This window comes from Trichomycterus rosablanca, chromosome 25 (assembly GCF_030014385.1).
Source record: "Trichomycterus rosablanca isolate fTriRos1 chromosome 25, fTriRos1.hap1, whole genome shotgun sequence".
NCBI classification, from domain to species: Eukaryota; Metazoa; Chordata; class Actinopteri; order Siluriformes; family Trichomycteridae; genus Trichomycterus; species Trichomycterus rosablanca.
The window spans coordinates 18,896,707-18,921,706 of NC_086012.1; the positions used below are offsets into that span (position 1 = coordinate 18,896,707).

The 25,000-nt window shown below is 42.0% G+C and overlaps 3 protein-coding genes and 1 long non-coding RNA gene across 8 annotated transcripts in view; 1 reads left to right on the top strand and 3 right to left on the bottom strand.

Moving 5' to 3' along the window:
- Positions 1–11,099, top strand: part of LOC134302374 (ATP-binding cassette sub-family D member 3-like) — an 11,202-nt gene extending 103 nt beyond the window's left edge. Inside the window, exons 1-22 of the mRNA XM_062987454.1 lie at positions 1–9; positions 497–609; positions 697–785; positions 1,233–1,302; positions 2,008–2,105; positions 2,481–2,604; positions 3,317–3,373; positions 3,505–3,647; positions 3,889–3,958; positions 4,050–4,119; positions 4,287–4,384; positions 4,567–4,658; positions 5,162–5,253; positions 5,800–5,872; positions 6,367–6,430; positions 8,687–8,764; positions 8,866–8,931; positions 9,045–9,128; positions 9,608–9,727; positions 10,060–10,164; positions 10,255–10,311; positions 10,647–11,099. The exon at positions 1–9 is cut by the window's left edge and continues 103 nt beyond it. Of these exons, the coding sequence (XP_062843524.1) occupies positions 1–9; positions 497–609; positions 697–785; positions 1,233–1,302; positions 2,008–2,105; positions 2,481–2,604; positions 3,317–3,373; positions 3,505–3,647; positions 3,889–3,958; positions 4,050–4,119; positions 4,287–4,384; positions 4,567–4,658; positions 5,162–5,253; positions 5,800–5,872; positions 6,367–6,430; positions 8,687–8,764; positions 8,866–8,931; positions 9,045–9,128; positions 9,608–9,727; positions 10,060–10,164; positions 10,255–10,311; positions 10,647–10,724 (1,850 nt within the window). The 3' untranslated portion in view covers positions 10,725–11,099. The remainder of the gene's footprint in view (positions 10–496; positions 610–696; positions 786–1,232; positions 1,303–2,007; positions 2,106–2,480; positions 2,605–3,316; positions 3,374–3,504; positions 3,648–3,888; positions 3,959–4,049; positions 4,120–4,286; positions 4,385–4,566; positions 4,659–5,161; positions 5,254–5,799; positions 5,873–6,366; positions 6,431–8,686; positions 8,765–8,865; positions 8,932–9,044; positions 9,129–9,607; positions 9,728–10,059; positions 10,165–10,254; positions 10,312–10,646) is intronic.
- On the bottom strand, positions 5,499–9,700 carry LOC134302376 (uncharacterized). 3 transcript variants are annotated; one of them, XR_010007522.1, is made up of 3 exons: positions 9,623–9,700; positions 6,359–6,454; positions 5,499–6,233 (listed from the first exon to the last, which is right to left on the bottom strand). It is a non-coding gene; the product is annotated as an uncharacterized LOC134302376 (long non-coding RNA). The 3 variants fall into 3 exon arrangements; XR_010007524.1 differs by having other exon boundaries at positions 5,499–6,237; XR_010007523.1 differs by having other exon boundaries at positions 5,499–6,454.
- A 114-nt stretch (positions 11,100–11,213) lies between the features above and the next one.
- Positions 11,214–14,417, bottom strand: f3b (coagulation factor IIIb). Its single transcript, XM_062987455.1, has 6 exons — positions 14,296–14,417; positions 13,325–13,439; positions 13,073–13,257; positions 12,368–12,546; positions 12,106–12,280; positions 11,214–12,024 (listed from the first exon to the last, which is right to left on the bottom strand). Exons 1-6 carry the CDS (start codon positions 14,348–14,350, stop codon positions 11,888–11,890), a joined length of 846 nt encoding a protein of 281 aa, XP_062843525.1. The 5' UTR covers positions 14,351–14,417; the 3' UTR covers positions 11,214–11,887.
- Positions 14,418–19,221: 4,804 nt separating this feature from the next.
- The window catches only part of LOC134302641 (alpha-actinin-4), a 27,653-nt gene continuing 21,874 nt past the window's right edge, over positions 19,222–25,000 (bottom strand). For all 3 annotated transcript variants that reach the window (XM_062987807.1, XM_062987806.1, XM_062987808.1), the window contains 7 exons: positions 24,027–24,209; positions 23,713–23,847; positions 23,407–23,586; positions 23,174–23,320; positions 22,640–22,720; positions 21,353–21,511; positions 19,222–20,932 (listed from right to left, as the gene is read on the bottom strand). In XM_062987807.1, the coding sequence (XP_062843877.1) occupies positions 20,774–20,932; positions 21,353–21,511; positions 22,640–22,720; positions 23,174–23,320; positions 23,407–23,586; positions 23,713–23,847; positions 24,027–24,209 (1,044 nt within the window). In that variant the 3' untranslated portion in view covers positions 19,222–20,773. The remainder of the gene's footprint in view (positions 20,933–21,352; positions 21,512–22,639; positions 22,721–23,173; positions 23,321–23,406; positions 23,587–23,712; positions 23,848–24,026; positions 24,210–25,000) is intronic.

Here is a 25,000-nt window from a genome sequence, read left to right on the forward strand (position 1 = left end):
AATCCAGCGATGGGTAAGAGCTGCTCCTGGGCTTTTATTTTATTACATTAGATGTTATGATGTGAGATAGAACGGCATGAGGAGTCTCAGTGGATCTGATCTGATTCAGTCTGATCTACTGCAGTCATTTTCCAAACTATAGATCACATTTACATCTTTACGTTGTTTCATATGATACTGTTGATATTCTTATTAATTATGGAAAAAAATAATTATGGAAATATATTTAAATATTTGTATTTCATTTAATTGTGTTACAATTATTCATATTCAAGTATGTATAAAAATATATGTATTTCGAATAAACAATTTGTGACATGTATTTGTCACATCATTTAGCTTTAAAATTCAGTTTTTTTTTTACTCCTAATAAATAATAAAACTGTAAATGTTTTTTGTCTGTAGAAATAAAAGACGACCAGATAACCAGTCTGCTGTAAGTTTGTATTATTATTATTATTATTATTATTAATATTAAAACTGTCTCTAATTAAACTAAATAATTTTCAGCAGGACCACAGGCAGCACAAAGGTGTCATGGATAAACTTTTTATTTCCAGGATTTATAAAGTTCTGAGGATTTTAATGCCACAGGTTTTTTGTAAAGAGGTAAGAAGCTGATTTTTTTATTAATATTTATTTCTGAATTAAAATTGTGCAGTGTGATTAATCACTTCTGATTGGTTTTGTTTGTAGTCTGGATATTTGCTGCTGATTGCTGTGATGCTTTTGGCCCGAACCTACTGTGACGTCTGGATGATCCACAATGGCACCATGATCGAGAGGTGAGCATATATAGCATTTATTAATAATTAATAACAAGTTTAATTATACACTAATTACTTGATACTGAATCTCACACTGAGCTCCACTGGAGCTTTGAGTTGCTGATTTTCTTGCATTAGACCTTTAAGCTCATGACATGAAGTTTGCTTAAATGTGAACCCACGTTTCTAAAGCTTTAAATTAAATCAGAGCCTCAGATCAACCATCTACATTAATGTCTGTCTGTTCTAGTACACACACACACACACACACACACGTGCTCTACAGGTGTATGTAAACTTTTTATCTGTATGTGAGTGTTGGGGGAAGAAACATTTACACACCTTATTTAACCAGTAAAACCAGTTTTTCCAGTCCAGGGGGTGTAACTAAGACAAATAGAATGTTTCTTAAAAATGTGTGTGTGTTTGGTGTGTGTGTGTGTGTGTGTGTGTGTGTGTTTGCAGTGCCATTATTGGACGATCCACAAAAGCATTTAAAAGTTATTTGTTCAACTTTATCGTCGCCATGCCATTTGTAAGTGTGATTTATTGATAAAAATTATAATAATAATACGACCATTAAATGTTAAATGAATTATTACTTTATTTTCATTATAAGTTAATTGCTACAAATAATTAATGACATTTATATTGTGTAAAACAAAATGTATTAATTACCAGTACAGTAAATATTGGTTCTTAATGTTCTGGCGGCATCTGGTGGCCAAACATCGGTACTGCATGTGCATCGGATTTATTTTGTTTTGGTAATTAATTCTGAGTAAATCTTTTTTTTGTGACATGCTTTAAAGTATGTGCTTGAACTGCTACAGAGTCCAGTGGTGATGTTCTTTATTCCACTCCAGTAGCTTCTCGGCTAGTTTAGACTCATATTTAGCTACTTGACCTTGAAGATCTCAGTCCAAAAAGCTCATGGTAAACATTCATGCTGATGTTGCTTCCAGGGGCAGTTTGGAAGCTGGTAGTGAGTGCCAAAACAAAGAATAAATGTTTTTGGTGCTGTGCTCTGTGCGTTAGCACTTGTTATTGATCTATGAGCTTGTGCGGCTTTTAGACTAAGCTGTTGTTGTTCAGAGATATTTCTGTTTCACAATAACAGAACCCAGAGTTCAGCGAATCAGCTCTAACAGAGACATGTTTGACATGCTGGAGGTGTCCACATACTTTCTCCACACACTAACATGTTGAGATTTGATTCTGCTGTGTTTTGTGTGATCAGATCTCACTAGTGAACAATTTTCTGAAGTTTGGACTAAACGAACTGAAACTCTGCTTTCGCATCAGACTGACCAATCATCTGTACAGCCGCTACCTCAGGTACAAGATCACCTGCACACACTTCATAATCATGCATTTATATTGTAGTGCCCCCAAACCCCCCTTCTGTACATTGTGAGCTGAATTATCCTGGTGCGTCTCTTTCACGGGTCAGTGATGGACATGTACCATCCACATGATCCTGGAAAAAACACGATTCCTCCGTTGCTCTGATTTTTAGTTCTGAGTGTTTTAGGTTTCTTCAGATGAACCTCTGTGATCTTCAGTGTCAAATTCTACAGCTTTCCGATATAAACAAATATGTGTAAAGATGTTTGATGTGTCAGGAGCTCGATTCAGACGTGGAGTCGTGTCTATAAAACCTGTTTAATTTATTATAAATCTTTAATATTGTCCCAAAACTTTTTTCCACAGAGGATTCACCTACTATAAGGTCAGTAATCTGGATAATCGGATAAATAATGCAGATCAGTTACTGACGCAGGATGTGGAGAAGTTCTGTAACAGTGTGGTGGAACTGTACTCCAACATCAGCAAGGTAAGAAACACACACACACAAACACACACACACACACACACACACACACTGCAGAAATCCAGTGAAGCTTAATAATCAAATAACACTTGATCTCCAAGAGAGAACACTGTTCCATGTGCTGTTAAACTAGCTCTGTTAATGATGTGGACACAGAGAAGTTCAATAGAATCAGTAGGCACAAAGTTTAAGGACGCTATAAAACCACCACATTCATCATCTGATCATCACTGTGTTTTCCCGCTGGTTTTATTTATTATTATTATTGGTTTTATCAGCAGGAACCAGTCTGGTCATTTTGATCTGAATGAACATTTTTTGTCTCCAGTTTTGTGTAAATTTTAGAGACTCTTGTGTTGTAGGGCAGTTGTAGCCTAGTGGTTAAGGTACTGGAACAGTAATCAGAAGGTTGCCGGGTCAAGCCTCACCACTGCCAGGTTGCCACTGTTGGGCCCTTGAGCAAGGCCCTTAACCCTCAATTGCTTAGATTGTATACTGTCACTGTAATGTAAGTCACTTTGGATAAAAGCGTCTGCTAAATGCCGATGTAAATGTAAATGTGTTGGATCAGATGTTTCTCCATCCTCATGTTTGATGTTTGATGAACTGAAGCTCCTGATCGGCTTCTGTGTGATTTTTTACATACAGGTGACAGGTGTTCCTAATAAAGTGGCCACTAAGTTCTGTATATAAATGTTATTATTTATATTTTCAGCCTCTGCTGGACATCATCATCTACCTTTGTAAACTAACCACTGGTGTGGGAGTTCAGGTGAGTTCATTCATCACACACACTCTGTTCTCAGGTAGTGTCAGTACGGTGCGCTGTGATTGGCTGAGAGCACGTCAGGATGTACACATGTGTGTGTGTGTGTGTGTGTGTGTGTGTGTGTGTGTGTTCAGGGTCCGCTGAGTTTGCTGAGTTATCTGGTTCTCTCGGGTTCATTACTGACGATGTTACGCAGACCGGTCGGGAAAATGACGGTAACGGAGCAGAAATACGAGGGGGAGTTCCGATACATCAACTCTCGCCTCATTACCAACAGGTACACACACGGGGACCGGGGCGGGGACCGGGGCGTGTTCACCACCGTGTTCCATCATGTTTCCTTTAAACACTTTAATAAATTAAAGGTCTGGGCTGCAGGCAGGCCAGTCTAGCACCTGCACTCATTATAGTTTATTATTGTTTACTGATCGTGAACTGAAGGACAGAGCGTAATTAAATATTTCAAGAATTAAAGATCTGACAGCTGATTGGTCTGATTGTTCTGTGTGACGTCATAGTGAAGAAATCGCGTTTTATAACGGTGGCAGGAGAGAGAAGATCATCATCCACCACACCTTCTACAAACTGGTACCCACTCGTTATCATCATTAGTCTGACTGATTGATTACTTGATTGATTGATTGATTGATTGATTGAATAAAGCTCTCTCTCTGTGTAGGTGGAGCACCTGAAGCAGTTCATTTTTTTCCGTTTCTCCCTGGGTGTGATGGATAGTATCGTAGCAAAATGTGAGAATTTTACAGATGAGTGAATGAATGAGTTCATGATAAAGACTGGGAGGGAGAATAAAGGTTTTGGACCAACACAAAACTGATAGATGATTTAATGATAGAAACTTTCCACATTCTCAGCACTGATCCTCTAATGGCACTTATTTATGTTTGTGTTTTTTCAGACGTGGCCTTCGTGGTGGGATATCTGGTCATCAGTCGGCCATTTTTAGATCCGACGAACATGAGGGTCGCTAAGAGCACTCATGCTCAGAGACTGGAGGTCAGATCAATTTAATTCATTATTTAATTACTGCACCAACACCACCGGCTACGCTTTATAGTGTGTGTGTGTGTGTGTGTGTGTGTGTGTGTGTGTGTGCATGTGTGTGTGTGTGTGTGTGTGTATGTGTGTGTGTGTATGTGTGTGTGTGTGTATGTGTGTGCATGTGTGTGTGTGTGCAGGAGTACTATCAGACGGGCCGGATGTTACTCAGTATGGCTCAGGCTTTAGGACGAATTGTTCTGGCTGGTCGAGAGATGAGTCGACTCTCAGGGTGAGTGATTATTAATGATTATTAGTAATAATTAGTAATTATTAAGTGATTATTAGTGATTATTAATGATTAATAATGATTATTAGTAATATTTAGTACTTATTAAGTGATTATTAGTGATTGTTGACGATTATTTAAAAATTATAATTTTTTTCTCATTAATAATTGCTGGTTTGGATCAGATCGGAACAGTTTGAAAACCTCGTTATTAAATCTTCACTTTTACAGAATCTGATTAAATTTGTGAAGTTAAAGAGAAACTTTAATAAACATCCTGATGATCAGTGAAAATCATCAAATAAACTATAAATATAATTATTAAGTATTCAGACCCTGTCCTTGATGATCACAAATAGCAAAAATGATCACATGATCTACTGAATCTAGGGTTAGGGAATCATCCAGCACTAAAAGGTCCCCAGTGTGAAAAAGTAATTGCCCCCTGTGCCTCTGTGTGTACTGTGATTAAAACGTTCTGATGGACGTGTGTCGTTTCTCTGCAGCTTCACAGCGAGGATCAGTGAGATTCAGGACGTGCTGGAGGACGTAAACGATGGCAGATATGAGAGAACCATGGTGTCACCCAGCAGAAAAGGTTTGTGTCTCCATGTTCCACATCAGAGCTGCTCATCACGTTCAGTACTAACTCAGCAGATCACGGAACATAACTAATGGAATATTTCTCAGAAACGTGTAGTGTGTAAGAGTTTATTCTGTAGTTTTACACGTTTTATGGTGCTGTGGAATAGTATCCCCCCCCCCCCCCCCCCCCTTCTGTTATGTGATATTACACACAGAGAACTCGAGTGAAAACACATTCTGTAAAACATCAACCGTCTCTGTGTTTATTTAATTATCAGTTTATTAAACTCAGTTAAACAGAGCTGGTTTGATTTCAGCAGATTTCAGTCGCCTGTTTTTTCTGTTCCTGAGTCGCTTCAGGCTGCAGCTTCAGTTTCATCGTTTCTCCAGTTTTATTATTTTGTTAATTTGGTGATTAGATTTTATCGGTTCTGATAAAAATGTGTTGTGGTTGTTACTGGAGTTCTGTGTGTGTGTGTGTGTGTGTGTGTGTGTTTAATAATGAACCATATTTTAGTCTGAGAAATGTAAAAATGGTTTTCTGTGTCACCGTTTTCAGATTCAGAGGACGAGCAGAAATCAGATCTGCTTCCTGGAGGGGGAGAAATTCTGATAGCAGATAATATCATCAGGTGAATCCACGCAGACTCTCCTTTATTTTCACCAAAACTCTTAAACCTTCAGAACAAACGTCTGAGTTTAAAACTGTTGGATTGGTATCTCACACACTGAAGTCACGCATCCCCACAGTCACATTATGAACACCCAGCATATTTTTCTGACCATAATAAGGTGGTGCAGCTGTGGAATACAATAGTCCACCACTGCAGGTGGTCAGGCGCTCTGCAGAATCTATTAATTGTGTATAATTATTGGAAGGCAGAAGCAGCGCCTCCTGCTGGCTGGTTGAGGTATCAGGAGTAGTGGTGGAGGAATACAGAGAGTGTAGTGTGTTTCTCCATACATCTTAAAGCTTAATGTGAGAATCCGCCACTGTCTGGGAAAAAGAAGTGGCATAACGAAGGACTGTGTGGGTTTTTTGCCGGTGATTATAATAAAACTGTGAGAGCTAAACATGGTTTAACAAATAACGTTAGCATATAATGAATGATGTTTACGTTCTCAGGTTTGAACACGTTCCTCTGGTGACCCCTAATGGTGACGTCCTTATCCAGGATTTATCCTTTCAGGTGGGTGAAGTTTCTTCTTTTAAACTGTAGCATAAAATAAAATTAAAATATTAAGTGTTTCATTTATGTAAAACAAAATGAAAATGTTGAATTTATTTAATTTTACATTTCTTTACAAAACATTAAAGTGGAAACATCAATAACTAACACAACGTTACAATTTTTATAATTAATTCATTTAAATATTATAAAGATGCGGTTTAATGAACGCTACACAGTATTTACATTCATTCTGATTAATCGCTTTATTCAGTTTAATTTAATATTTTACTGTATTAAATTAGTCCTATGAACTCAAGTCATGAATCTGGTGCTGTTTTTTGCGACCTCTGCTGGCTGGTGGAGGCGCTGCACAGAGACGGTGAATAACGGAAAGCAGTGCGTGACTCTCTGTACGTGATACTCATCAGATTGGGAGATTTTTTTAATAATGGCAAATTTTCCACTAAATAAAAAATCTAAAAAGTGGATTTAAAAGAAACTTAAATATTTTTTACACTGGGAGCTCAGGGTGGAGGATCCCTACGCTGGGTGTTTAAAGCACTATGTTAAATAAATACAGTGTATCACAAAAGTAAGTACACCCCTCACATTTCTGCAAATATTTCATTATATCTTTTCATGGGACAACACTATAGACATGAAACTTGGATATAACTTAGAGTAGTCAGTGTACAGCTTGTATAGCAGTGTAGATTTACTGTCTTCTGAAAATAACTCAACACACAGCCATTAATATCTAAATGGCTGGCAACATAAGTGAGTACACCCCACAGTGAACATGTCCAAATTGTGCCCAAATGTGTCGTTGTCCCTCCCTGGTGTAATGTGTCATGGTCCCAGGTGTTAAATTTGGTGTTTTGGGTACAATTCTCTTATACTGGCCACTGGATATTCAACATGGCACCTCATGGCAAAGAACTCTCTGAGGATGTGAGAAATAGAATTGTTGCTCTCCACAAAGATGGCCTGGGCTATAAGAAGATTGCTAACACCCTGAAACTGAGCTACAGCATGGTGGCCAAGGTCATACAGCGGTTTTCCAGGACAGGTTCCACTCGGAACAGGCTTCGCCAGGGTCGACCAAAGAAGTCGAGTCCACGTGTTCGGCGTCATATCCAGAGGTTGGCTTTAAAAAATAGACACGAGTGCTGCCAGCATTGCTGCAGAGGTTGAAGACGTGGGAGGTCAGCCTGTCAGTGCTCAGACCATACGCCGCACACTGCATCAACTCGGTCTGCATGGTCATCATCCCAGAAGGAAGATGACGCAGAAGAAAGCCCGCAAACAGTTTGCTGAAGACAAGCAGTCCAAGAACATGGATTACTGGAATGCCCTGTGGTCTGACGAGACCAAGATAAACTTGTTTGGCTCAGATGGTGTCCAGCATGTGTGGCGGCGCCCTGGTGAGAAGTACCAAGACAACTGTATCTTGCCTACAGTCAAGCATGGTGGTGGTAGCATCATGGTCTTGGGCTGCATGAGTGTTGCTGGCACTGGGGAGCTGCAGTTCATTGAGGGAAACATGAATTCCAACATGTACTGTGACATTCTGAAACAGAGCATGATCCCCTCCCTTCGAAAACTGGGCCTCATGGCAGTTTTCCAACAGGATAACGACCCCAAACACAACCTCCAAGATGACAACTGCCTTGCTGAGGAAGCTGAAGGTAAAGGTGATGGACTAAACCCAATTGAGCACCTGTGGCGCATCCTCAAGTGGAAGGTGTTCAAGGTGTCTAACATCCACCAGCTCCGTGATGTCATCATGGAGGAGTGGAAGAGGATTCCAGTAGCAACCTGTGCAGCTCTGGTGAATTCCATGCCCAGGAGGGTTAAGGCAGTGCTGGATAATAATGGTGGTCACACAAAATATTGACACTTTGGGCACAATTTGGACATGTTCACTGTGGGGTGTACTCACTTATGTTGCAGCTATTTAGACATTAATGGCTGTGTGTTGAGTTATTTTCAGAAGACAGTAAATCTACACTGCTATACAAGTTGTACACTGACTACTCTAAGTTATATCCAAGTTTCATGTCTATAGTGTTGTCCCATGAAAAGATATAACAAAATATTTGCAGAAATGTGAGGGGTGTACTCACTTTTGTGATACACTGTATATTTTTATTTATAAAAGCTTGATGTAACATTAGAGGTTTTGTGTAAAAGATAAATAAATTGGAAGCTTTGTGCCATGCTGTTGTTTGAATAAATCTGGTGTATCGTTGTTTGTTATTTCTGTATCTTCAGGTGCTGTCAGGTACTAATGTGCTGGTGTGTGGACCAAATGGCTGTGGAAAGAGCTCCTTATTCCGAATTTTAGGAGAGGTGAAAGTATAATAATATAGTAATGTAATATATTTATTATTCGCTCATTACATTAAATAAATAAATGAATAAATACTGAGATAATAAAGTGTTTGTTTCAGTTGTGGCCTCTGTTCGGAGGACGACTTACCAAACCAGACAGAGGAAAACTCTTCTACGTTCCTCAGGTAATAAAATACTGAACTCTCACTGCGATGTAACACTATACAGCTCAAAAGTATGTGGACACTTTATTAATACAATAATAAACAGGAAGTGTTTTTGTTTCTGTTCTGTTTAGAGACCGTACATGACTTTGGGTTCACTGAGGGATCAGGTGATTTACCCCGATACTCAAAACAAGCAGAAAGGAATCTCTGATCAGGTAAATCAACAAACCTATAATATAATTAATTAATAATATAATTAATAATATAAAATAAATGTTTTTGTCTGACTGTATTCCGAGCTTTCTCCTCTCAATTCAGCTCATTTGATTTATGATTATTCCAGTATCGAAGAGTTTAGTACAGAATTAAGGTGCGACTGCAGATTCAGCCGTTTAATTATATGCAGTTCCACTCTTAACCACAAGATGGCGCCAGAAATCCACATCACCAGCAAATCGAATAATAATAACGTTAATAATAAAAACAAAATTATTGTTGTTTTTAGTTTATTGGACCCCACTGATTTTAAATGTTTAAGAAAATACTGTGTTTATTGAGTAACTCGAGTAGAAAGCTGGAAGGTAATGAGAACAACTGAGGTATAAATCTCCACTATATTGGATATATCCCAGTACCCTCAGGTGTACTAGCTATACCAGTGATGAAACCACTGTGTGTGTGTGTGTGTGTGCAGGTGCTAAAGGATTACCTGGATAAGGTTCAGCTGGGACACATTTTGGAGCGAGAGGGCGGATGGGAGAGTGTGCAGGACTGGATGGATGTTCTGAGTGGAGGAGAGAAACAGAGGATGGCTGTAAGATTTCAAACATTGTCTCTCATTCACATCAGATCTTATCGACTGGTTCCTGATCCTCATTATGAAAGGTTTAAGATGATTTTGTGTAACAGTGCCTCCTGTTTGCTAGTTGAGGTATTAGTAGGACTAATGGAGGAGTACAGAGAGTGTAGTGAGTTCCTCCAGCTCTCTGGAGTGTCTGCTGGAGGAGGCCCGTTGTTCATGCACTTTAAAACATTACGATTTTAAAAGCTTTGAGTTCTGGCAGACAAAATAAATGATAGAGGAAGATTTTACGTACCTGTGTGATGGAATCAGATTAAAACTTTATTGGTTTTTTTGGGGTGTAGATGGCACGACTCTTCTACCACAAACCTCAGTTTGCTATTTTGGACGAGTGTACGAGCGCAGTGAGTGTGGATGTAGAGGATTTCATGTACAGTCACTGCAGGAAGGTAATAAACACTTATAATAGATGTGTATAACGTATATATAACATTAATGACAGGTGTGTATAGTGTATATAATCTGTGTGTGTGTTTCAGGTGGGCATCACCCTTTTCACCGTCTCACACCGTAAATCACTATGGAAACACCACGAGGTACCATCGTCCTCCTCCCTACAATCAGACGTACTAAAGCTGCACTGCCTCAGACTGTGTGGTTCAAACCCACATTACTGATGCGCTGTGTGGACAAAACTATTCGGACACCCCAACACACCTACTCACTAAAATCACGTGTTTCAGTTTCTGCAGAAACTGTTCACATAAGACTGATGAAATAATCGAGCAGTGCAGCTTTAATATAATAATATATTTTAATATAATAATATAATTTAATATAATAATGTAATTTAATATAGTAATATATATATATAAAAGATAATAAATGATTTCGTCTGACTGTATTTACTCTCATTGTGCTTGTGTTGTAGTTTTATCTGCACATGGACGGTCGAGGAAACTACGAGTTTAAACGCATCACAGCCGACACGGTCCAGTTCGGATCATGAATCAGTGTGTGTTTGAGAGAGTGTGTGTGTGTGTGTGTGTGTGTGTGTGTGTGTGATTTCTCTGTAACAGAGGAAGTGATGTGTGTCTCTCAGAGAGACTTCCTGTGTGATGGAGGTTCTGTGATTGTTACTGGATTATTTGTGGATTTTTGCTGTTACGTCTGGAGTTACAGAGCAGCAGGTCAAGGGCCTCGCTCAGGGGCCCAACACTGGTAACTTGGCAGTGATGGGAATTGAACCAGCAACCTTCTGATCAGTGAGCCGGCACTGCCCTGAGGTTCTGGAGTGTCTGTTGATAAAGAAGGACTGCTGATGAAGGACGAGACATTTATCATGTTTACAAACATTTAAATAAAATAAAATTAAACCCCCGTCCTCTTTTATCTTGGAACTCGTTTTTATTTAAACGCTGGTGAACACGAGGAGAGCCACGCCCATCACCTTTCATTTTTTCATCCTTCAAATTTGAACAGGAAACAAAAACTTTAGATCCAAAATCACAAACTAATAAAAAAACAGGTGTAATAAATAAGTGATATAAAGGAAATGATGTGCTTCAAACTTCACAGCATATAAATGCTGTCATCCTCAACAAAACAGGCACAAATTTCCATACACAGACATGTTTAAGTCTTGTGAGAAGCGTCTGTCTCACGTTTAGCCATCCGAATACTTTTGGTTATAAAGTGTAATTTAATGATTTCATTATTTTGTTATTAATGATCAGACTTTATTTTTTGAATCCATGTAATTAAATCTTTCACATATTTTACACAAAACAAAATTAATTTTTATAAAAATGTACAAAAATAAATTATTTAATAAATATAAACATTCCTATAAAAATAATAAATAATCATTTACACCCTGCAGCATCAATATAATCAAACATCAAAGTGATCAGATCATTCACTCATTCATTCACCGCTTTATCCTGGTCAGGGTCTCAGTCCAATTCATTGTCCATCACAGGGCAGATACACACACACTCATTCACACTCGCACACAATCACCCACAGCTATCCTGACTGCACGTTTTTGGACTGTAGGTGCCACAGGAATGGGGACAACATGCACAACTTCACACAAAAAGGACAGAACCAGGAAATCGAACCCAGACCCTTCTTACTGTAAGGCAGCAGATTAATCATGATTCATTTTCATTAAACCTGAGTCATGGCGTCACTCTGTTCCTCCGAATCCTTCTGTCGTCTCCTCAGTCTGCAGCAGCTCAACACCGTTACCATCAACACCGTCACCGCCAGGAGGAGAGCCACGCCCATCACTATCAGCCCGTACTCTACACCCCAAAATACAGGAAATATAATCAACTCACAACCAATGAGACCTGATTACTGGTTTTACTGGAACAGTTTCTCACCGTTGATGGTTCCTGTAGTGTGAGACGGTGAACACCGGCGTGAGCTCCACCTGCTCAGTCTCTTGGTTCCTCGGCGAGAGGGAATAAACACGGCCATGCTGAAGCAGTAACTGTGACCTTCATTCAGATCTAGATCCACCATCTGAACCTCGCTGCTGCTCACCACCAACTCCTTCTGCAATCAACATTATCATTATCATCACCTTCATTATCATCATCATCATCAACCTCCATCACCCCCCCACCCCCCGCCCCCCCGTACCGTTCCGGTGCTCCCGGCTCTGTTGTAGATGATCTTGTACTTTAGATCCTGGTTGAAGATGTCTCGGATGGTGAGGAGTCGACCATCTCTGTACAGCGCTGTGATCTGATCATCAATAAAGAGAGTGAGCGTCTGATTCTCATCCACCTTCATCCTGAACTCGGGTCTTCCTATTACAGCTACACAAACACACACACACACACACACACACAGTTATTAGCTGGTATAATAAAGCTGTGATCATGTTAATGTGTTTGAGTTCTCTGTGCCAAATATGAAAAAGAGCATCCAGACTGTAATTAATATGAACTGAGAATGAACTGTCTCGTATCGAGCAAGAACGGAAAAAAATTCCACTCACAAACCTGCAACCATCAGTGTCCTCAGTTCCTCACACATTAAACAGTAGAACTGAATAGGAACGCTGATGGAACACAGGGGGGAACACAGGGGGGAACACGCCCCCGTTCTGTTTTACTGGAGTCTGTTACAGCATCAGATTCTAAACGTGTTTCTATTTACAAACTACAGTGAAGTCGCTCAGTGACACATTATAATTTTTTTCTCTCTACTTTTATCAGTTAAATAAAGATTAAAGCGAATGAAACACATCACACACTCTTCTTTTTACTTCCATCCAGACTTTTCTGTGAATGTGGTTTATATGATCAGTGTGTGTAGGTGTGGGTACATGAAAACACTCACTGTCATTATAGGGGCAGAATCTTTTTGACTGGGATGATGGGAGCTCGATGAGGTCAGAGGTCAGAGGTTCGGAGAGAACATCAGCAGTGTAAACAGATTTAAGGTTGTTGAGGTCGTAGGTCAGATCACACTCGGTGCTGGAGATTTGGATACAGTGAGGGTTCCTCTGTCTGTCCTTACCCACCCTACAACACACAAGAACCATCATGATCAGAACGTGGGGGCCGGGGGGGAGTGAGTAAATGAATGTACCTGGAGAACTCTACAGTGTAGGAGTAGTTGATGGGTTTGGGGTTCCAGGTTAGCAGAGTTTTGAAGTTGAATGATGACCAGGATAAATTCTGAGCTTGAGGGATCGAGTCTCCACCTAAACATCATAAACACAGAGAGATGAATCAGAACGTTCCTAACCCTCAAAACGTTCCAGCCCATTATCTCACTACCACTCGGGTTCAGGGTTTGAATCCCAAGCACCCGATTGGCTGTGACTGGGGGGGAGGAAGGTGGCCGAGGCACCGGGATGGATGCTGCCCTGTCCTGGATGTGTTACTGCATTGTGCCCAGTGATTCCAAGGGAATCTGACCCACCTCAACCCTGACCAGGACAAAGCAATTTTAAAAAGACATTGTATTGTGTTTCTAACATATAATCCTAAATAGCAACACTTTAGCATTTAGAATTTAGTGGCACTTTTATCCAGAGCGACTTACAGAAGAGCTTCCATAGTGAACGTTACCTTCCTCTAGTTTAAGTAACAACAGTCCAAAAACACAAATCTGCTGAAACCCTGTAAGAACCAAAGACGTTTTCATGCAAGAAATAAATACGAGCATTAGTAAGTACATGCTCAGGGGTCCAACAGAGGGGCTGAGGGCAGTGAGTCCCAGGGACTGCATTACAGGATAAACTAATAATTAAGTGCCTGACCAAACCAAACCAACTTCAGTTAAACTAGCTCAAGCAACAATGTTGAGACAGCAAATATTCCAAAGTTTTTAGGTAACAGCTCCCCCTGCTGATCAGGAGGACAACACAGTACCAACCGACCCCGTTCTCCCCTTCATCCCGCAACACAAGTCAGTTTAATCAAGTGAAAGTGAGTGAATGTGAGTTTAGGCAGAAACTAAAACAATAGTTTTAGGTTTATTGATCAGTAAAGTATCTTTGTGTGCAGAAATAAATAAAAATAAACAGATGAAGCGGATCAGTGAGAGTTTCTTACCGGACACAGAGCTGAAGATGAAAAACAGCGTGAAAATCTTCCTCATTTCTTTCATTTCTGGTTGGTTTTTGATGTTTTTAGTGCTGTGCTGTGTGATAAATGTTAATAAAAGATGATTATAATCCGTTATTAATGCTGAATGTCGCTGATTTATAAACTGAAGTCAGTCAGAGATCAGCTTATAAACTCCTCAGAGGAGCAAACATCTGCTCCATGCGCTTAGCCCCGCCCACTCCGTGTACTTATATGGGTGTAGGCGGGGGTTAGAAAATTTTACCACGCCTCTTGTTGCCATGGTGCAGAATAATTTTTTTCCATATAAGGAGATCCGGACCATCCAGCCGCCAGACTGTGTATGAGCAACACCAGTATTCCCATAAAACCCCATTACAGCAAATAAATCCCATAATGGAACATTATCAGCTGTTTTTAATTTAATGAGGTTTTGAAAAAGAAACCTACATTTCCACAGTGCACTACATGGCCAAAAGTATGTGGACACTGAATACATCTTATAACTACAAGCATAAATACAAACATTGATCCTGACCTGGTTTACTTTACTGCTTTTCTCTAGATTTTGGAATATTGCTGCTGGGATTCGTTTCCATTTTGGGCGTTAGTGAGGTTATGTTACTAACTGATGGTTGTGATTAGGACTGGCTCACAGTTCCAATTCATTGTTGTTAGATGTGGTTGAGGTCAGGGCTCTGTGCAGCACTGTTTTTTAATACCAAACTAACCAAATCATCTCTGTAGAGCCAAAACAGGAGAAGGAATTCCCTAAAATAAGTGTTGATGCGAGGTCAGGTTGTGTTTTTCTGGAAATCATCAATCCAAATTAGTCTGATCTGAGACTCACTTCCTCATTTACTCACTCACTCCCTCACAGCTTGCAGGACTCAGAAGCAGTCGATCATCTTTTGCATGTTTTTGGAAAACAGAAGAAAAACCAAAATACCAAAAGTAAATCTGGAGAACATACCAAACTCCCACATTGCTGTACAGCACCCACAGTATAAGCTGGATAAATCTGGGAAATTACTAACTTACTTTATAAGCTAAACATGATAAATCAGTGCAGTGAAGGTTGTTCTCTCACAGTCACATGCACCAACCCAAAAAACTGCTTTATTTGTTTGAATGCAGTCTAACAGCAGCCCAGATGTTTACCTGCACTGCTCCCTCAGGACAGAATTTAGGGAAAAGCGTTTTCACTGCTCTTATCAGCAGGAGGAGGTTTTCAGTTTCAAAAAGCTGCTGTTGTGCAACACTTCAGTTCCCATGAGCCCTGTAACCACAACGTTCCAAACACTCAGGAACCGCCGAGGGTCGTAAACAGAGAGTCTCAGAGCGTACGGAGGAACACGCTACTCTCTCAACATTTTTTTGTTCCTCATACCAGTACCGCCACCACTCTCCTTCATGCACGGCCAACTGGAGCAGCGTGAGTGTAAAAAATAAATGTGTGGATAGAAAACAGAGCGTTATAGAAGTAAAGAAAAGAAAATAATTATATTTTGTGTGTTTGTGTGTTTTCATTGTACTACACTCAAATGAAGTGTGTAAAATGTGTGTGTGTGTGTGTGTGACGTGGTTTGATTACTTAATATCACTGGTGTAATTTTGGAACGAGTCTGAACCCATAATTATCAAACATATTGTATTTCAGACTGGCAGAAATTTGTGTGTAAAATTATAAATTTCCATTTTTACATCAACAATTTTATTATTGTTTACGTTCAACATCCGTCACATCATCACAGCAAAAAAACTAATTATTTTCACACGAATTAAACAAGATTTTTTTTAAAGAACAATGTTGTTTCAGGTGATGATATAGAATAATATTAATAATATACAAAATAATTAATATTATATAATAGAATTAATAATATAAAGTAGAATTTTTAATATATAATAGAATGTTGAAACTTCAGTCGTCTACTAAAAAGAACAGAACTGAATTTCCTGAGGTCGTGTCTGTGTTTGTTTCTGTTTCTATTCCTCCCGTCAGTAAACACGTGTTTTTATCCAGATGTTTTCCTGCTAATGTTCCTGTCCTGTATCTGTAGGGATTTTATTTCTCTCGACGTTTCACTGTAAATCACTTCAGTCACCAGAAGATTCAGAACCACAGAGTTCAGCTTCAATTATATTTATGATTAATCACAGACTGAGATGAAACGTGATCAGACCTCAGACTGACACACGTCCAGTTAAACCACACTCGGTGCCAAACATTCAGCCGGACGGTCAGCACACCACACTGCACACTTCCTGTACCAGAACCGCCGGTGACCAGCATCTGGTTCATCTGAACGACCCCACACGTTCACACAGTCCTACACCCGCTGGATTTTAGAACATGACTCCATCTGAAGGATTAATGACAGTAAGGCTGGGAGGTCTGACTCACAAGTCACCATTTCAGTTCACTACAGCTGGACGTGGTCGAGGTCACGACTCGGTTCTTCCACACTTTGTGCTGAGACAGGAAAGATTCTCTTCCTGAAATTCTTTAAATGAAACCGTTTGTTATAGAATGAGATTCTCATCCTGTAATTCATGCCTTTAGGGATCATGTATGCACTAGAGACCAAATGCTGGTGTGCTTTACACTTCTACAGCCAGTGGTTGGCATTAAGCATTGGCGGTTCCAGGAACACAATAGTAGGTGTTTCATAGTAGAAATGTGATTTTAGCAGTTTTGTTAGCTTGGGTAAATCATGGCTGAGCTGTTGTTGCTTCTAGATGTTTCCATGCCACAATAGAAACAAACTTACCTGGTATCCTGGTGTTATCGCCAGGCTAACAGTCTTTAATAAGAGCGGGTCTGTCCAGATCTCCTGTGGAGGTTGTACGATTGATTTTATGTGTCTATTATTATTGTTGTGTGTAAATAAAAACGTGTGTGTGTGGGGGGTGGTGTAGATGCTCCTAGCCATGTAGTGTAACTGCTGTTGCTTCTGTTTTTAGCCCTCCCTTGTCCCACAATGCCTCTGGGATTTCATGGAATGTTTTTTTCCTTCCAGCGTTTCAGTGTTTCTTCTCTGTGAGATGAAGTTTATAAACGTCTGAGAAACTAAATCGTTTATATAAACCACATTTCCAGAGTCGTTTAGTAAAAGTCAGTATAAGGAAGAATGTGTGATGTGTTTCATTCTCTTCAATCTTTATTTAACTAATAAAAGTAGAAACAAAAGATTTCCAATGTTTCACTGATCAACTTCATTCTAGTTTGTAAATGGAAACAGGTTTAGAATTTGATGCCGTAACAGACTCCAGAATAAGAGAATCAGTCTGTACAAGCAATGATGGGCTGTGGCTCTCTACTGCGTTCCAAACTTCATCAGAGAATTAATTAGTTCAAAAAGAGCATTTCTCAATAATTTTGGAGTGTGTTACAGCATCACATTCTAACCGTGTCCATATTCACCATGACTGGCTGGTTTTATTCACTGTGGGTGAACGTGAGCGTTTCTCCAGAACAGATCTGATCATCTGGGTTAAATCAGACCCGTGAGAAACTCTGACCAGAGCTTTTATTTGGTCTCAGTTCTGCAAAAAAACCTGTAAAATCAACAGAGGGGAACATGTGGGGGCGCCGGGGCGAGGGGGGGGGGGGGGGTGTCGAGTGGTACATTCCACACATTCTGATAAACACTACTCATGATGCTGAGAAGAACAGACACCATGAATTCAGCTGAGCTGGACTTTCAGGCTCCGTCTGAACCCCTGACGTTACCCTATTTTCGGGTGGGGGTGCACGCAGTCTGCTGGTTGGCATGTTCCGGGTTCCTCCCCGCGCTCCGATTGGCAGCAACTCGCTGGTTGTGAGAGCTGGTTCACGTTCACGGCACTCGTTAAAACGTTTTGAGAGCAAGGGCTTTGATCTTCTCTGTTCTCATGTTAGTCCTGCGTGGTCCTGCACAGTCTCCGAGGAGCTTCAAAGTTCACGAGCAGCGATGGAACCATCAAAGAACGTCTGGAACAGAACTTACCATGTATCAGTCAGTACATCAGCAGAACCTGCATCGGTAAACAATGCTAAACAATTTTTTTTTAGTGTGCTTTAGAGTGTTTGTGAGGTGAGACACTGATGTTGGACAAAGGGCCTGGCGCACATTCTACATGCTCAGCTTCAGAACTCTGTTAGTTGCTTCATGATGCTTGAAACCCAAGTTTATTACTGGATGCCTTTGATATTTGATTCATGGTAAGAGTCTCAGAACTGAACTGGGTTCTGGAAAACTTCAGATTTGACCATTTAAGTCCACACACATACACTCGGCTGAGTCTGATGTTTGTCGCAGGAACATTAGTGTAATACAGAACCACTCATTGAGTAACGCGTTGTCATGATAACCAGGAAAACAGTTCCACTGCGCGCGCGCGCACACACACAATAACACACAATCACACTCGTAAGAAAATTAAACATCTTAATGTCGCCATCTAGTGACACACACACAGAGAGAGAGAGAGAGAGAGAGAGAGAGAGAGAGAGAGAGAGAGAGAGAGAGAGAGAGAGAGAGATGACAGGAAGTAGAACGGACAGGGAATGTGTGTGTTTATGTAAAACATAAAGCTGCAGGAAAAGGATCAGGACCTGTGTGTGTGTGTGTGTGTGTGTTCTAATGCTGCTGTAGCAGGTGCAGCAGTGCTGTTCACTAATAAAATTAACCAAAACAAATCCCAACAACACTGCTGCACTTGCTACATGTTATTACAGTGAAAGTCAGTGCAATGATCAGTGCCTGGAGCTCAGCCTTGGGGGAAAAAAGTGAATCCCTGCAGTCATGTTTCTGAATCGAGTCTGACATTATTTGTGTCTGCATACTTTTGATCATGTGGTGATGTATCCGGCCGAATTTAAAATCAGTAACAGACAGACGCTCAGAGAGACAGACAGACAGGGGGCGCTGTGGTTCCTCCGCCACTTCTCTTTTATTCACCATGTCACCAGTACAGTTAAATTCACCCAGTCATTCTGACTCACTGTTGGATATTAAATGATGATTTGCATAGATCGTTAAACAGCAATTTATCATTAAGACATCATGGAATGTTCATTAAGACTCCGCCCACCCCACCCCACCCCTCCCATTTCCTTTCCTCCCCCCTCGGTCCCCAGTACAATCACACTCGTTTCATTATCACCCTTTTGGTGTCATTCTCTTGGGTCACATGTTCAGTTCTGGAGAAGCTGATTGGAGGAGGAGCATGCTACAGGTGGGAGTTGTGCTGATTACGCAGCTCCGCCCCCAAATCCAAACCTACGAATAGTATAACGGCGGCATGTGCCGAGCGCTGGCGAAACGATCTACAGCTGTATTGTGGAATCATGGCGGGTAATATCGCTAACGGGGGTCTGTCGAAGGTTCTTCCTTATAAAAATAGAATCGGCTGCGTTACATTTCAAACGTCGCTACTCGGGCAGCCTAACGAGGGGGAAACGGGCAGGTAAAAATATGGAAGAGTCTCTGCTTTTGGATATTTAAAGCATCCGTTAGTAGAATAACGGCCAAACTTGGACAGAGGAACGTTTGTAAAATTTTCTATACAAAACCGCGCTAGTATCGTAAACCGTGATACAAAGTTAGAAATATCGTGATATGAAAGTGAAATATCGGTCGGCACATGCCCGGTGTAGCGCAGTATTATTATTTAATGATGCCGGATATAAAGCGTCTGCGTTACGGTTTATTCGACTGTGTGTGTAGCGGAAACACAACGAGTATGTACAGCACGGAAAAACCGGAACACACCATTCTAGACGTAACACACACACACACACACACACACACACACGCACGCACACGCACACGTCCATCCAGAAAAATCCAACCAAACTCGTCCTCGTCCATCCTCTCCTTTACCCAAACCTGATTCCTTTAATCCTACTCATCTACTAATCCTGTAACCTAAGCCCCACCCACCCCCGGAATACACGAGGAAAATATAAGCACGTAGAATGGGTACGCCACGCCGGCGTATCAGTCTGGAACTCCAACGCAGAACTCTCTACAGCACCACGGTCACACCTCTCATTAATCACTTATTAATTTGTTAATTACTGCCCTGATTCACCCGATTCTTGCGCCTCCTGCTGGTGAGAAACTGATAATGACTAAATTAGAAAGATTTTCATTCGCTGAAAAAAAAACAAAAAAACAAAAAGCGAAGCCGGAAAGAACGTGAATTAGAACCCAGTCGCCTCCGTCTCATAACCTGCACACCACCCACACTTCCTGTTTCAATCAGCAAACACTCGCGCACACACACACACACTCGCACGCAAACGCTCAGAATGAATTCCGGCCCTGCCCCACCAGGCCACGTCCTTAGGTGTGCTTTTAGTCCCTTTGATGTCGGCCCCTCCTCTGACGTAGGAGAGAAGGAGGACAGGAAGGATGTGAAGATGGAGGGGCGGAGCAGGATGTGGAGATGGAGGACAGAGTGGGGTCGACGCCCTTTACAGGTCGCTCTCTCCGTAGAGAGCGGTAGAGAAGGACATGTAGTCGAGGGCACCGGGTACGGCGTCACTCCCTCTGTACGGCGCCATGCGGGAGATGCAGTACTCGGCCTGATCCGGTGGCAGCTCGCGTCTCAACTCCTCCGCCGTGATGTAGTTCTACACAAAGGAGGGTGGGGGGGTTAGAATTAATGTTTACTGCTCTCACTCACCACAACCTTCTGGTTTTGGTTCTGATCTACAGTCGTTCACATTAACAGGTTCCTCAGAGGACATTACGGTGTCCCACAGTTCTAGTCCTTTAGACCCTTTTCCACTGCCCACAGTACCACAAATCAATACCAGGAAACGAGAACTGTTTCTCTTGTACTGGCCACCAGTCCAGTATCGGATCTTTCAGGTCCAGTATCAAAAAAATGGTGAGTTTTAGTTCCAGCACCAAAAATACAGGGTGCAGAAGCGCTGTGCTCTGATCCTGTACGCTAACTCAGTACACGGTTCCAGTACCCAAATTTAGGATAAGCTATTCTCTCACACACACACAGACACACAGACACACACACACACACACACACTTACTTTGTCCCCAGCGAGGATCTTGAAGGAGGCGATGACCTGGTCGGCGGTGTCCGTATCCGTGGTTTCCCGGGACATAAAGTCGATGAAGGCCTGGAAGGTCACAGCGCCGCTGTTGTTGGGGTCGACTATGCCCATGATGCGATTGAATTCAGCGTCACCCTGGCAACAAGGGGTCAGAGGGTCAACCCAATCCAGACCAAACTCATTTCAGAACCTACACTACTGATATCACAGGTGCCCAAACTTAGGTAGTCCAAACACCCCTCACTGTCCATGCAGGACCGCTCAGACTAGCACATGCACCCTCTGACAGGTGTGAAACTCCCGAATTTTTCTTCTCAACAGCAGGTTCCTTTACAGAGCCTAACCACGTACAGAGGAACACGCTGTACTGAAATATTTATCCACCACTGGTGCAGGTGCCTCAACCAGACAGCAGGAGACGCTGCAGCAGCAGTATTGACCAGCCGAACATCCACACAGACGGAGATACACACATTACACTCCTTATTGCTGCTGTGATTGCGCCCTCTGCTGGCTGGCCGAGGCGTCTGTACAAAGATGGTTGATTCACAAACAGCGGTGCACAACTATCCGTACGTGTTACCGCTCTCTGCGAGACTCTCTGGCAGGTAAAAAGAAGCGGTCAGAGGGGGCGTGTGATGGTCTACAATTGTCCTTGGGCAGGGTGGGGGACTGCAGCGGCGAGGGCGGTAGATATGGAGGAATTAGATATGACTAGGTTGGTAGAAAAAGGGGAAATGCAAAATGCAGTTAAAAAGACAAACAAAACATTTGAATTTTGTGGTAATTTAACATTATTTTTATAAATTAATTTTTGAAACATTGTTGTGATGGGGAGGAAGAGATATGTGGACGGGGGGGCAGGAGAAAGCAAACTAAAACAATCGCTCAGTGTAAAAAGACTGAAGCAGATTCAGCAGTACCAGACTGGTGCCGGTGGAAATGAGCAGAGTGCGGAAATCGTCCGTATCCATGATCCCCGTGCGTTTCTGTTCGGCGGGACAGCCAGGACGAGGATGGAGAGAGAGAGAGAGAGAGACAGAGAGAATGGAGGAAGCAGCCACAGGAAGTGAGCAGCGTTACGCCGTTATGAAGAAGGAAGATGAAGAAACAAACAGAACATAAAAGCAGCATTTAGAGAACATCAGCACTGAGCAGCACTGCGACACAAGGGGGGGGGGGGGGGGGGGGGGGGGGCATGGCAGAGCAGGCGGCACCACGGCGGGCACAGGAGAGCCGCCGGGCTCTGTCTGTTCTCGTTACCTGTTTGTCGTTCTCCACGTCGTAACCCAGGCTGATCAAACAGGCCTTAAATTCCTCAGCAATTAAAGCGCCGCTGTGATCCTGCAGCCGGCCAATCACAGCACACGTCACAACCCAACCACCAATCAAAACAAGAGCAGGATGAAATGCGGGTGGAGATGGGCGACACCATGATGGCGTGGAAAGATGGAGGTGGAGACAAAAAGACAAACATCAAAATAAAGCAATGGAATGAAGAGAAACGATTGACGATATTATATTAATAATGGATTGATGATTTGATGGATGATTTGAAATGATCAAGATGTACAAGATTTACATTCAAATTAAGCAGTGAGAACCAGCTGATACATAAACAATCTTTTAGTGTGTGTGTACTGTAGTGTGTGTACTGTATAATGTGTGTGTACTGTATAATGTGTGTGTACTGTACAGTGTGTGTGCATTGTATAACGTGTGTGTTTGTACGGTGTGTGTGTACTGTACAGTGTGTGTGTGTGTATACTGTACAGTGTGTGTGTGTTTGTGTGTGACCTTGTCGAAGTGGTTGAAGGACGCTCTGTACTCGTGCAGTTGTTCCTGACTGATTCCTTTGGCATCGCGGGTGAGGATCTGGTTCTCGATCTCGTTGATGGTTCGAGCGATGGTGGTGAGGAGCTGCTCCCACCCAACACGCAGATGCTGGAGGAGAAAAGAACGTTAGAGCACCAGAAGGAGAAACATCTCACAGTTCCTCCTCACATGGATGAGTGTGTGTGTGTGTGTACCTCCATGGTGTAAGCAGTGTATTTATTATCGAAGATCAGAGCCTCCTGGATGAGTTGATGGTTTCCCTCCAGCTGCTCGATGTTGGGTTTGTACTCGATGATGCTCTGCTCGTACTCACTCAGGTGAGTCAGCTGATCCTCCAGAGTACCGTTCATCTCGATCGATATCCGCCCGATCTCCTGCACACACACAGTTAACACCCCCAAACACAGAGTTAACACACACACACACACAGAGTTAATACACACATGCTACCATTTCGCAGGACATTGGTTACTAACAATAATGGATAATAATGTCTGTACCTCCATTTTGTTTTGGATCCAGGGTCCCACCATGTTGGCCTGGTTGGCGAACTGGCGCCTGAGATGATCGTTGGACTGTTGGCGGCTGAGCTCCTCCTGCAGAGCTTCATCACGCTGAGGAACCAGCCGCTGCACCTACACACACCAATTCAGATACAAGGTCAGCAACTGTACACAGCGCTAAACGTTAGCAAGCTAGCGCTTGGAACAAAGGCGAAAACACTTTGTTTAAGGGCACTTGGATGGTTTTCAATTAGTGGTGCCACCAGCATGTCTGAGGGAAAGCTTGGTGTGAAGAGGTGTGTGTTTCTGACCTTTTCCCACTTGCTGTCGATGCTGGCGGGGGTGATGGAGGTGTAGGGATTCGTGCCGCCCAGTTTGATGCCATTATACTGAGCAATCTTCTGAACCTCAGCCTGAATGGCCTGGATGGCCTCACGCTCCTTGTTAGCCTCGGGTAGAGTCGCTTTAAACTGCTCATGAGCCGAGATCAGACCCTGTACATACCCCCACACACACACACACGTACACGTACACAAACACACATAATAATAATAGTTTGTTAATAATATATTAAACTTTCTATGGTTGGACTGATGCATCAGCTAAACATCTGCACAGTTCTGCTGATGTGAGAAGCTTCACACGTTGGAGCGTCACTGATGATCCCGTCTCAGATCACTCGGGGTCTTGTGTTACAACTCTACATTGACGCCGTTTAAGCTCATCCTACACGCTACCGTCTCAATTCTTAGATGCCTCAAAATGCTCCTCCTGAGACGCCACGTTCTGAGTGATATAACGAGGAGCTCCGTCTGCTTCCCCAGCTGTGACAGAAACAATTCTAATACAGCGGATCAACACGGAGCAGCAAGAGTTCAAATGTAAAGTAACTCTCATTCATTCATTTGTAACTCTTATGCACAAGTGTCATTTATTTGTAATTTTGGGTGTCAGGTACACAGAGGAAGACGTTAGCTTGCATGCTAGTGGGTTGTGCTGCCTCAGCCCGTAGGTTTGGACCAGTTGCGATTTCTCTAAGACTGCAAGTGAAGCTCAGCTTTCCCTAAAACGTCAAAAATTAAATGGTCAAATATGTACAGTTGTGTTAAAATTTAATTGACTACAAATGTGTTAGAACATGTTCATCTGGAAGACGAGTTCATTCAGAATCAGCTTATCACAAATCAACTGACTCGAACTTCTCATACATTCCCGGAGCGTCAATGCATTTACCCGTAGAAGCTGAGAGTCTCTTCACGTCAATGGGGCTGCATGGGATGTTTTT